At 42.6% G+C, this 13,085-nt stretch overlaps 1 protein-coding gene across 1 annotated transcript; it reads left to right on the top strand.

The window, feature by feature from the left end:
• The first annotated feature begins 545 nt into the window (after positions 1-545).
• On the top strand, positions 546-1,219 carry LOC105016394 (gamma-crystallin M3). Its single transcript, XM_010880200.3, has one exon. The coding sequence runs from the start codon at positions 582-584 to the stop codon at positions 1,149-1,151; it is 570 nt and encodes a 189-aa protein (XP_010878502.1). The 5' UTR covers positions 546-581; the 3' UTR covers positions 1,152-1,219.
• Positions 1,220-13,085: the final 11,866 nt, after the last annotated feature.

Genomic DNA, 13,085 nt, shown 5'->3' with positions numbered 1-13,085 from the left:
TGAGTAAAGATAATTCTGATAATTATTTTTGACCTTATTAATGTATTTCAACACCACCATTAACATGTGTGTATTATTGACTCACACAAAATGAAGTGCATATAACAAGGAAATGCCTTTTTCAAACACAATAAACTGTCATGTCAAATGTATCTGATTAAAGTACATTTTACAAATGTCAAAAACATAATTGGTTTACAAAGAAGTGCAGAGCAGAGTGCCAGGAATTGTTTAAAAAAAAACAACTGAACAAAGGACATAAACTGAAACTTGGAAAGGTATCGTGAGATAAACAATATGCCCACTTTACAATTCCAAGGCTGTAGCTCTTTATTGTTAACAATTACAAAAAGGCTTTGTGTTATTTTGTTCTGAGAGAAACATCCTTTTTAGGGTTTTTTGACGGACCCGGGTCCACGGAATGTTGAAAAACCTCAGTGCCCTATGGGCCTCAATGCCATGTTGCTGAGTGAGGGGTTTGTACAATGGGGCCACAGGTATAAAAAGAAAGGTTTAAAACCCACAGGATACTAGTTTCAGAGCAAGAGCGGCAGCGGCAGCAGCACTGAGATCCAGCCAAAATGACAAATCAGAACCTCAAAAGCAGGATCGTCTTCTTCGAAAACAGGAACTTCATGGGCCGTTCCTACGAGTGCAGCTCCGACTGTCCGGACTTGTTCGCCTTCCTGAGCCGCTGTCACTCCTGCAAGGTGGAGGCCGGCTGCTTCGTGCTGTACGACCGCACCAACTACACGGGCAACCAGCACTTCCTGAGGAAGGGGGAGCACTTCGACTACCAGACCATGAGAATGACCGACGGGCTGAGGTCCTGCCGCGTGGTCCCCCTGCACAAGGGGTCCTACAAGATGAAGATCTACGAGAGGGAGGGCTTGGGAGGCCAGGCGCACGAGATCTCGGAGGACTGCGACAACATCGCGGAGCGCTACCGAATGACCAGCTGCATGTCCTGCCACGTGACAGACGGCCACTGGCTCATGTACGAGCTGCCCCACTTCCGAGGCAGGATGATGTACCTGAGGCCCGGGGAGTACAGGCACTTCAGCTTGGGCATGGGCAGCATGGGGGGCGCGGGGGGCATGGGGGGCCTCAGGTTCACGAGCATGAGACGCATCGGCGAGTCTGGGTACTAGGCCCAGCGCTCGACGGGGCGCGCCGTAGACCACCAGCCACTGAATAAAGGAGAAAACATCTGAAATGAAAAAGTCCACGGTTCTTTTTTCCCCCCCCCTCCGAGGGCGAATCGGGTCGTGTTATTTGTGTCGTGCGACTTAACGCGTTTGATACAAGTGAGATCCCTGTCCGGCGCGAACGCGTGCAGCTCTGTGAATACAGAGCCATTCAACTGAATGTCAATACACCGACATTGATGGTTCTTCCTGATAATAACAGCCCATAATAACACCCCACACAGGCATATTCATTGTGGAAGCAAGGCGTTCACCTCTCCGTCTGGTTCAATCCTCTTTATCGGCTCCCCGAGGCAACAGGGTATTGACATTATAATGAGTTGACTGGCCTGGCGAGCGCAACTTTTGAACTAGAGGGAAAAAAGAGACAGTACTGTAAACAGTGGAGCTTGTACTCGGCCGAACCTTTGATGTGGCCCCATAGTATAGGGAGTGTGTTCATAGGGACGGCATTGTTCAGTGAGTGCGTGAGAGAGCTGTGAATGCCTGGTGCCCTTGGGAGGCCGTGTGACTCCGCTGTATCAGTCCTGATGCAGGATGGCAGTTTCTGGGCTCTGACCTGTGATTGGGTTGTCATTGGTTACCGCTTCATGAGTTGTGACTGTCCCTCTGTCCCCAGTGGCCAGCCTGGTATCAGCAGAAAAGAGTCAATCGGGTACGAATGTAGAAAAATCGATCACAAGACATGACACATAACTGAATAAATTGCATTAAATCGGGGGGGGGGGGGGGTTCTCGTCACAGTGATCGAGCATTGAAAAAGCTTAAGTGAGTACAAAAATGTTCAAGGGGGAAAGGTTTAGCCTTATGCAATTAATGCCTAGACTAGCCAGTTCTCTTATACCAACCTCTCTCTCGTCGATTCACCCCCTCTCCCCACCACTTCTTTACCTCCCCATGCCCCCTGCGCTTTATCACTCCCTCCGTTCTTTGCCCTCTAACTGGTCTCCCTCCTGTCTCACCTCACCCCTCTGCCCGAAATGTATTCACCTATGCATCACAACTTGTGACATGTTTCCTGTAGGATGATATTGTGTTGCGGCGGGACTGGGCCAAGCTGGGGTGGAGGGGTGTTTGTTGTGTGTGTGTTGTGTGTGTGTGGTGTGTGTGTGTGTTGGCTTATGCCTGGTACACATGTGAGCCCTGGCATGCCCTTGTACACAGCTTGGCATGGTTGGTTGAATCACACTGTGCTGGAATTAGTAGCATAATCACAAGGGAAGCTTGGGCAGGTGGCAGTCCTTTTGCAGGCCTTGTGTCAGAGCTGGGCTGAAATGAAAGCCTGCACACACATAAATGCACTCCTGGGTCCCGGAGGTGCTCATAAAGAGGTTGAACTCTGGCAGATGGACAGTCTGGTTCTCTACATCAGTGTGGTGGATAAGGCCCCAACTCATGTAATTGCGTTCAATCACCACTTTATTCATGGTTACGGTTAATGCCAGGGTTAAGCTTTCAGCCCACCTCGTTCGCATGTCGCACTTAACCATTTTTTTGGACAAACCGATTGAGCTGCGCGAACATACTTCCAATCTCCAACAAAAGGATAAGAGACTGAGAGAATGCAATTCAGTTATTTTATAACCACCTGGGAGTTATTTAATTCTAACTGAGGTGTTGACCAATCAAGTTAGCTTCAAATCAGATTACAGTATGCAATCTCAACATCCTCTCAGCTTCACAGGGGTGACAAAATGGGGGATGGCAAGAATTTGTGAGCCAACACCAAAGGATCATAGGATCCAGTGTTGAAAAGAGTCAGGGAGAGTGTTTCTTACATCCCTACATCAATTAAACATTATCGATTGCAGAATCAATGAATGTTAATTGACATAGCTGGCCATTCTGCGGATGTTGCTTACGACTTCAGTTCAGATAATAAATGGTCTATATCCTTACATTTAAACTGGCAAATTTCCAGTCATTTAATTTTATTGAGTCCCTCTGGATCTTCAAGGATATGGTAATTATTAACCCACTCAGTTTTTAATATTTTGGTTGTCAACGATTGGGCCCATTGCTGGAAAAGGAATGTCAATCTTATGGAAAGGCATACCTTGATCACTGCCAAAGAGGGCCATATAGATGTGAGAAATGATCGCCATGTGTTGTGTTTTCCCTAGGCATATTGTCTGTGTGACACTGATTTGTGAAGCAGTAGAGAAACATAAATGTAGCTGTTTTATGCTATCCAGGTTTAATTTAGAGTGAGGGGAGCTCATCTTAACCAACACAGGTACTAGGAGTGCCTAGAGACAGTTGGATCTCTTTCAAATTAAAATGGATGGCCCTCCTTTAAGTTAGGTTTAATTTCACGTGGCTTTCCCTGAAATCTTTGAAGGAGGGAATCAAACTACTCTCCAGAATTCACAAGACCATTTCTTCCTTTGCAGAACGTGAGGTGCTACAACAAAAGATGTGGCCTTTTATTAATGCATTTTATGCAATTTTATGTCATTTTACATAACTGGAGACTTTAAATACTATACAATAACCATTTTAATACCACAAAATGATTGAAATAACAGACTGCTTTAACACCGAATAACAGAGAAACCAAGATCAATAAAAATGTCCATGGCTTGAATCCATTAATAGCATAGGATGTGGTGTGTGGGGGGACATATTGCAGCCTACAATATGTGGAGGAAAATAAGGAATTGTGAACCCAGTGTTGGGACTGCACAGCTCAGTCACCAGCAACATAAAAAGCTTCTCTTTTTTGGTTTTATTTCCTGTTGAACCAAAAATTGTCCCGCAGAATTGTGTGATGTCATGTATGTATTGATATGTGCTACTGTACATCAAAACCACCCGTTTTCAGACTTGGATAATATTAGTAATATAATGATTCAATTTATGGATGATTGCACATATTATATCACCAGACAAAAATGGAGGGGAAAAATGTATTTGTAAAAGCCTTGAAATCTATCTGTAACATACCTATGATGTTTCTTAAATATTTTGGTAGCCTACAAACAAATTAAAGGCATTTTGTGGCCAATGTTTTACATTTTATCAGGAGTATCTCCAGCACCCTTCCAATATTCCCCTATAATTTCAACTTTGAATGAAGAAACTTTCCACATGCACAAAAGATTTTCAGAATTTGTTCAGCTATTTCTTTACATCTCTGATAGTTAGCATTTCTCCTTTTTCAACATCATCCATCCACCTGACAGGTGTTGCATTTAAAGAAGCCGATTAAACAGCATGATCCTACGCAGATGTACCTTATGCTGGGGACAATAAAAGGCTACCATACTGTACAGTCAAATTGGCAATTTTGTCATGCAACACAATGTCACAAAATAGGCATGGGCTAATTGCACTCTACCTCAAAACTTGAGACAGTGTGCAATTAGCCCATGCCTATTTTCACCAGCCACTGAATAAAAAAGTACCTATTTTCTAGGCATGTGACCAACAGATGCATATCTTTATTCTCAGTCATGTGAAATTCATAGATTAGTGCTTGCTGACTTAAACTGACAGATTTGTTGTAATTAAGTTTGCTCAGGAGTCCTTTTAACAACATCTGTTAGGGGACAACAGCAACTTATGGAATTCAGGTGAAATACAGAAAAATAGATAGAATGCTCACAATGTAAATTCCGGAAGCATAACTGATTGTTAGGTGAGACGTGTAATTTTTATGTGATATATTTGGGTGGTCACAAATGTACCTATTGTGCAACATAACAAAATAAAAAAAACACACCTGCAGTTTTGAAAACACATCAGACACATCATCCAAAACAACACACCTTTTATTATATTAAAAGTGTATTATTCTATTTTGGATGCTCACTTCACTGCATGTTCCACTCTCCTATCTATACATTATTACAAGCATACTTTCCCTCATGGGTCACTGAAAGACAAACAAAGGAGAGATTATTCAAAGATAACTCACTAAAAACTAATTAGGCGTCATCTATTATCTGTGGATTAACCTTTGGAGTAGAAAAACAAATGATTCCCCATGGCTTCATGTCAACATTCTTAAACATCCAACATTTAGGCTAAAAGCAGCAACGCAGTTATTTAACTAAAAGTGAAATTAGCTAGAAAAAGCATGCTTTCTAAATATCCATGAATGTTTGGCGTGTTTTGGTTCACCTTTGGATTTTGGTTCCTGGGTGTCATGACTACATCCGATGAGGAAAGACACACAGATGCATGCGTATGACTGGTATGACCTTCTGCAGCATCGCCCATTATACACTGATGGATATACACTGATGAGCCAAAACATTATGACCACTTACAGGTGAAGCGAATGACGTTGATCATCTCCTTACAAGGACACATGTCAAGGTCTGGGTAGAGAAGATGGTAAGCGAACAATCAGTTCTCACTGTCAATGTGTTGGAGGCATGAGAAATGTACTGGAGTAAAGACCTGAGTGAATTTATTACGGCCAGATGACTGGGTCAGACCATCGCTGAAACCGCAAGGCTTGTGGGATGCTCCCGGTCGGCAGTGGTGAGTACCTACTGACAGTGGTCAGAGGAGGGACAAACCACAAACAGGCAACAGGTTTGTGGGCGCCCAAGGCTCATGCGCAAGGGCAACGAAGGCTAACCTGCCTGGTCTGAACCAACTGGTCTACCGTGTCACAGAAAATGTTAATCGTGGTTACAGGAGGAATGTGTCTCAACACGCATTGCATCGCACCCTGCTGCTTATAGGGCTGCGTAGCCACAGAGCGGTCAGAGTGCCCATGATGACCCAAGTCCACCGACAGAAGCGCCTACAGTGGGCACGCGAGCGTCGGTTCTGCACGGTCGTACGGTCCAGTGTGTCCCATTATATTTCACATCAGGTGGACGGTCATGTACATGTGCAACGTTTACCTGGGGAAGTGATGGCACCAGGATGCACTGCGGGAAGACGACAAGCTGGTGGAGGGAGTGTGATGCTCTGGGTAATGTTCTGCTGGAAAACCCTTGGTCCGGGCATTCATATAGACGTCAATTTGCCCCATCCTCCTACCTAAACATCTTTGCAGACCAGGTACACCCCTTCTCGGCAGTGGTATTCCCTGAAGGCAGTGACCTCTTTCAGCAGGATAATGTGCCCTGCCATCCTGCGCACAACCATTCGGGAATGGTTTGAGGAACGTGATGAAGAGTTCAAGGTGTTGCCCTGGCCTCCGAATTCCCCAGGTCTCAATCCGACTGAGCATCTGTGGGGCGTGCCGGACCAACAAGTCCGATCCACCCCTAACTTAAAGGACATGAAGGATCTGCATTTTAAAGATGTATTTAATTAGTGCACACAACTCTTCCCACCCTTCCCGCTCGTAGCTCCTCTCTTCTGATAAAGAAGACAGGATTGGAGGGGGAGAACGAGAAGGGCCAAGGTGAGCTGTGTGCCCCAATGCCCTGTGGCGTAGTTTATATGGAGCATGTGAGTTATGCTGAGGTGGATGAGCATCAGTGACTCCTGTATTAAGACACATCATCATTTAGACTGTAGCTCAGATGTGTTCCACTATATTCTTTAGTTAATTTAAAGTTAATAACAGAGCCGTGCTCCTCCTAATCTTATTCACACAATGAGAGAGATAACATGAATATGTTTACTATTTTCATTAGACCTTTATTTAGTTTACGTCCAAGCTATTTGCTAATGATAGCATCGCTCCATCTATGGATCGCCTTGCAATGTTCTTATCAACTGGTGGAATAACTAAATTCTAATGAGTGGAGTTGTTTGGTTTCCTGATGCTTTTTGATAACCTTCATAATGGTGGATCATATGGATCACGAGCATTAAGAAATAAAAAAAAATCTTTACCACGTTAACATCCAGTACCATCCAAAAGTTTGGAGACACTTACCCATTCACCTGACTGGTTACTGTAAATCTGCTAGTCTGACAGGAGTGCGTCAGCGTATTACTGTAAATCAGCTAGTCTGACTGGAGTGTGTCAGCGTTATTACTGTAAATCAGCTAGTCTGACAGGAGTGTGTCAGCGTATTACTGTAAATTGGTTACTCCGACGGGAATATGTTTGTGTTTTACTGCGAATCAGTTAATCTGACAGAGGTAGGTTGACACATTACATATTGTTCAGTCACATCGCTCTTGCTAGCAATTTCACCACAGATAAAGTTGTAAGAGCAAATGGGCACACAGCAGTGAAGATGTTGTCTGTGGTCCTGAACCCACTGCTGCACTCTTTCTCTAAACACTGTTAATCAGGAAGCACTGAAAGCCTAATATATAATTGTATTAAATTGTATTTACTTCAGCCTTCTTGAAATGCGTAGGCTGATCTTGTGGGCGTTAGTAAAGACATTGGAGATTTACATACTGACCCCAGACTGGCTTGTGGGGTGGTCTAGATAACTCTCACTCAAGATGAATGGTCACTGTTCTTAAACCGAATCATCATTTAATTCAGAGGGTTTGGCAGGTTTTACAACATTAGAGCCTTCATACTAGAAATGTTAGGGATGTAATAATTCCCTCATAAATTACTGTCTGTAAGCGAGCAATACTGAGCAGCAAAACAGACATTTTTATTGATCAGCATGCAGGATATTGTGTATCCAGTCTGCAGTGTTTAGTTATGTCAACACATTTCATATCTGCTTACCCTGGACATTGTGGTTAAAGAAAACGATCAGCATGAAATGAAAAGGGTGAAAAAGATTAATCATATACACACATTTAGCATTTTCATGGATAAGGAGTTCATGTGTGAGTGAAATGTGCAATCTATCTGAAAGCAGGAAATCTCAGTGTTCGTTGCGTTTTAAACTGGTGAAGTGGTGAAATGAAATAGATCGCAATTACTTTGATCTCAAAGAGGTAGAGTGTAATTCACTTTATCCCCTGTATCTTCTTTTAGTACAGTAAATGCTTGTCTCTATTCCAGAAGGCTCACTAGTTCAATCCTGGCATTTTGTGGCAGATCAACAAGGATAAATTATGATTGTTCTGCATCAATAGTATTATACAATTCACAGACTTTTTACACAAAGCCTGGAATTGGAAAGAAAGACGTGTCCAATATCACGTTATAATCGCAATGTCATTCAAGACATTGACCAACAGACTAGCAAAATGCACAAACTCTGGTCATGGAAGGCTGAAACCCTCATGGTTTCTATTCTTTTCCTTCTGAGTGACATTATCAGGTACAAAAAAATTGTTAAATTGCCCTGTTACAGGTGCCATTTACTTTAAATACATATTTTTCTATTATTGTATTTGCTATGTTGTTTGTTTCCTGGATAATAATATTTAGAATGTTATATATATTTCTCTGTAGGTATGGGGTGTTTATGCCACCAGGTTAGTGGGTGGGGGGTTTGATCCCAAGAACTATCCTATATGTTTCTGTTATTTAAAAGATACTCGTATAAAATGCTCCCAGCGATGAAGGTACAATCCAAAATTATAAATCTACATCTGTCTATTATTGTGGGCATTAAATATATTTTCAAATGTTGGCCCTGTGTTCAGTTTGGTGGAACGTGGCAGTTGTAGCACCAGGGCAGTGGATTTAATCCCTGGCACCACCCATGTGTAGAAAGCATGCATGCGTAACTGTAGGTTTTTCTGCTGATTGGCATATATTATTATTTATATTGTACATATTTGTATGCAGTGAGTACTGTGAAGAAGCAAACACAGGGGGACTCAGTGTGAGATCTCATTATTTGCATTATTGTAATATGTAATGTCTCAGCTAATCTCGTTTGGGATGGGTCACCAACTAGCAATCTGACATGAAAATAAAACAGTCATTCATTAATTCATTCATCCCCACAGTACAGGTGGCGTGAATTATCTCTTGGTGGTGCAGAAAGTCCTCTCAGAAAGTCGAGGCAGAGACTCTATTGGACAAACACCTCTAACCACTTGACTTTGGTCTAATATAATCAGATCAAACTGTCATCCAGACCAAATGTTCCATCCCACTTCAAAACCCAATGGTTGACAATTCCAACCTCACGTAACGGTAATATCCTCAAACAAACAAGAAAACACTTTTTATAACCTTGAAATGTAAGTTATGTTAAAACTGTTACTGATTTATAACGCTGTGAATTGGAAGTGCAGAGAAATAAAGGTTTACAATTATTATCTGGCACACCACACTTACACACACAGTGTTGATGTATGGCGATATTTATTACACGCCATAAATCACTGGCTCCAGGCCTCTGGGACTCAGAGTATTGCTGGTTTTCATTCTAGCCATCTACTCAGGGGCTGATTTAGACCTGGGACACCAGGTGAATGTGAGTAACCACCAGGTAGAATAGAAAACCATCAGCACTGTAGGTCCCCAGGCTCACCTGGGAGCAGGTGCTGAAACGTCTCCACGCTGCACCCTTTCTAGCCAACACACGTTCACAAAGCATCAGCGGGATGTTATTAATAACATGATATTACACAGACACAAATGGAAGGCCTGCAGGGTCATATGTCACCTCTCATGTAGGCTTACAGATGTAACAAACGGAGAACGGGCAGCATGTAGTTTGGACAAATCACGATCTTTGGAATTTCACGTAGGAACTTTTCATTTGCGTATATGACTTGGACTTGAAATCCTTTTTTCTTTTTTTTTTCTTACAATATCCATCCTGTGGTCACTCACTCCTGATTCAGTGAAAACATATGAGGGTTGCCCTGGTAGTGTTATTTGAACATCAAAAGGAGCCACTGCAAAAAAACTGTTATGTAGGTTAGATTAATTTAAGCACGTTATAATTACTGCAGACGAATCCCCCCCCCCCCTGCACACACACCCAAACAGCCACACAACCTTGAAGATACAAAAGACCACACACACACACATAACCTTGACAACGCTGCACCTGAAACACAAGATAGGAGGATGACTCACACACTCTCTTTATATCACCAACCAGTGTGGCTCCAAATACACTGAAAGCTACATAATGACCTTTTCTAACAGTGGGGAGAACAAGTATTTGATACACTGACGATTTTGCAGGTTATCCCACTTACAAAGCATGTAGAAGCAAAATCCACTTACAAAGCACAATCCAGAAAATCACATTGTATCAAATATCACAAGTATTTGATACATCAGAAAAGCAGAACTTAATATTTGGTACAGAAACCTTTGTTTGAAATTACAGAGATCATACGTTTCCTATAGTTCTTGACCTGGTTTGCACACACTGCAGCAGGGATTTTGGCCTACTCCTCCATACAGTCCTTCTCCAGATCCTTCAGGTTTCGGGGCTATCGCTGGGCAAAACGGACCTTCAGCTCCCTCCAAAGATTTTCTATTGGGTTCAGGTCTGGAGACTGGCTAGGCCACTCCAGGACCTTGAGATGCTTCTTACAGAGCCACTCCTTAGTTGCCCTGGTTGTGTGTTTCGGGTCGTTGTCATCCTGTAAGACCCAGCCACGACCCATCTTCAATGCTCTTACTGAGGGAAGGAGGTTGTTGGCCAAGATCTCGCAATACATGGCCCCATCCATCCTCCCCTCAATACGGTGCAGTCATCCTGTCCCTTTTGCAGAAAAGCATTCCCAAAGAATGAGGTTTCCACCTCCATGCTTCACGGTTGGGATGGTGTTCTTGGAGTTGTACTCATCCTTCTTCTTCCTCTAAAAACGGCGAGTGGAGTTTAGACCAAAAAGCTCTATTTTTGTCTCATCAGACCACATGACCTTCTTCCATTCCTCCTCTGGATCATCCAGATGGTCATAGCCAAACTTCAGACGGGCCTGGACATGTGCTGGCTTGAGCAGGGGGACCTTGCGCGCGCTGCAGGATTTTAATCCATGACGGCGTAGTGTGTTACTAATGGTTTTCTTTGAGACTGTGGTCCCAGCTCTCTTCAGGTCATTGACCAGGTCCTGCCGTGTAGTTCTGGGCTGATCCCTCACCTTCCTCATGATCATTGATGCCCCATGAGGTGAGATCTTGCATGGAGCCCCAGACCGAGGAAGATTGACCGTCATCTTGAACTTCTTCCATTTTCTAATAATTGTGCCAACAGTTGTTGCCTTCTCACCAAGCTGCTTGCCTATTGTCCTGTAACCCTTCCCAGCCTTTCCAGGTCTACAATTTTATCCCTGATGTCCTTACACAGCTCTCTGGTCTTGGCCATTGTGGAGAGGTTGGAGTCTGTTTGATTGTGTGTGTGTCTTTTATACAGGTAACAAGTTCTAACAGGTGCAGTTAATACAGGTAATGAGTGGAGAACAGGAGGGCTTCTTAAAGAAAAACAGGTCTGTGAGAGCCGGAATTCTTACTGGTTGGATACTTATGTCATGTAATAAAATGCAAATTAATTATAACAAAATCATACAATGTGATTTTCTGGATTTTTGCTTTAGATTCCGTCTCTCACATTTGAAGTGTAGTTATGATAAAAATGACAGACCTCTGCATGCTTTGTAAGTAAGAAAACCTGCCAAATCGGCAGTGTATAAAACACTTGTTCTCCCCACTGTAATCGGTAATTGTTTGAGCGCGTGTGGACTGGTCTGTGCGTGTGCATGTGTGTGTCTGGGTCCATCATGAAAAAGTCCTTTGCATTCAGAGCAGCCTTGCCCGTGGCAAAGTTTACCATGCAGCGCATGATTATTCGTTGACAGAGTAAAGCGTTCTGACTTTAACTAATTCGCAATCAATAGAAGTTACAGCACGGGGATACAGACTCCGACGGCGTGGCGTGAAAGATAGAGACTCCGAGCCATTTCTCCTGACAGACTCAGAGGTGCTTTAACAAACCTTCATCTGGTAGATTACAATACTGGAGATATGGGATTTGAAGAATAAATCCTGTAAAAGCTGGGACCCAATTTAGGATGTTGTGTGTGGGCATGTCTCCTCTATGGGTAGGTGGTCAGAGACAGGATAAGGGGAGGACAGAGGGTACCAAGGAGAGAGACTGACGAAGCAGCAGTTTTAACAAAGAAGGGATAATGGCGTGTGAGGGTGTGACCAAGCTCAGAAGATGGGAAACTGTCTTTCATCATCACTAAAGTGTCCTCTCCGCGACCCTGCAGCGGAAATTAACATGCCGAGGATTCCAAGGAAAAATAGTTTCAATTTACTTCTAAGTGGAGTAACATTGATTCTTGGTTTAACAGTTGGGCCTGGAGGCTCTGAACACTCGTTTACTCTCTTTCTTTTCTCTCTTTCTCTCTCTCTCTCTCTCTCTCTCTGTCTTTGTCACTCTGTGTGTGCGTGTCTCTTTGTAGCTCAGTGTCTCTTATAGAATTGCAAGTCATTCATGTGGAATTGTTTCTGTGTTTGGCAAACTGCATTGTGGCCTAATTTATTTACATTGGTTTAATGTTGTTCATACAAGCATGTTGTTATTAAATCTGAATAGTTGACATTTAGTGACATTTTCTGTCATGTCCTATGGGAAATGGTCAAAAGAGTATGGATAACATGAATAGCAATATTAACATAGCATTATATATCCATGTCAGTGACTGTGTATATATATATATATATATATATATATATATATATATATATATATATATATATATATATATATATAAATGTGTGTGTGTGTGTGTGTGTGAGAGAGAACATGTTTTAATATGTAAATGTAACTGAGGTTAAATGATGAAAAATCCATATGTTGGTACATTTTCCCTGTTCCCATTTTGAAAAAAGGCAATGTTTAGACATTAATGTAGGGTTAGTAAAGATATGCTCCTTTCAGTGGGGATACATTTTGATGTCCCCATTTAGATATCTGAGTGTTTGTGTGTTAAATTCATCCCTATTAAAGCTCACTGTCTAGCACCAGCCACCTTACTTTGACTGCATTTGTTGTAATATTTCTTCCAGCTCTTGTCTCTATGGATTAGCGTGTTTAGTACACAGTGTGTTGCGTGTAA

The sequence above is a fragment of the Esox lucius genome, chromosome 16, assembly GCF_011004845.1.
Source record: "Esox lucius isolate fEsoLuc1 chromosome 16, fEsoLuc1.pri, whole genome shotgun sequence".
Lineage (NCBI taxonomy): Eukaryota > Metazoa > Chordata > Actinopteri > Esociformes > Esocidae > Esox > Esox lucius.
The sequence above is the reverse complement of the archived record's forward strand: the minus strand, read 5'-3'. Positions and strand labels throughout refer to the sequence as shown.

What these genes read in the sequence shown, in the direction of transcription:
- LOC105016394 (XM_010880200.3), top strand. Translation starts at nt 582, where the DNA reads ATGACAAATCAGAACCTCAAAAGCAGGATCGTCTTCTTCGAAAACAGG.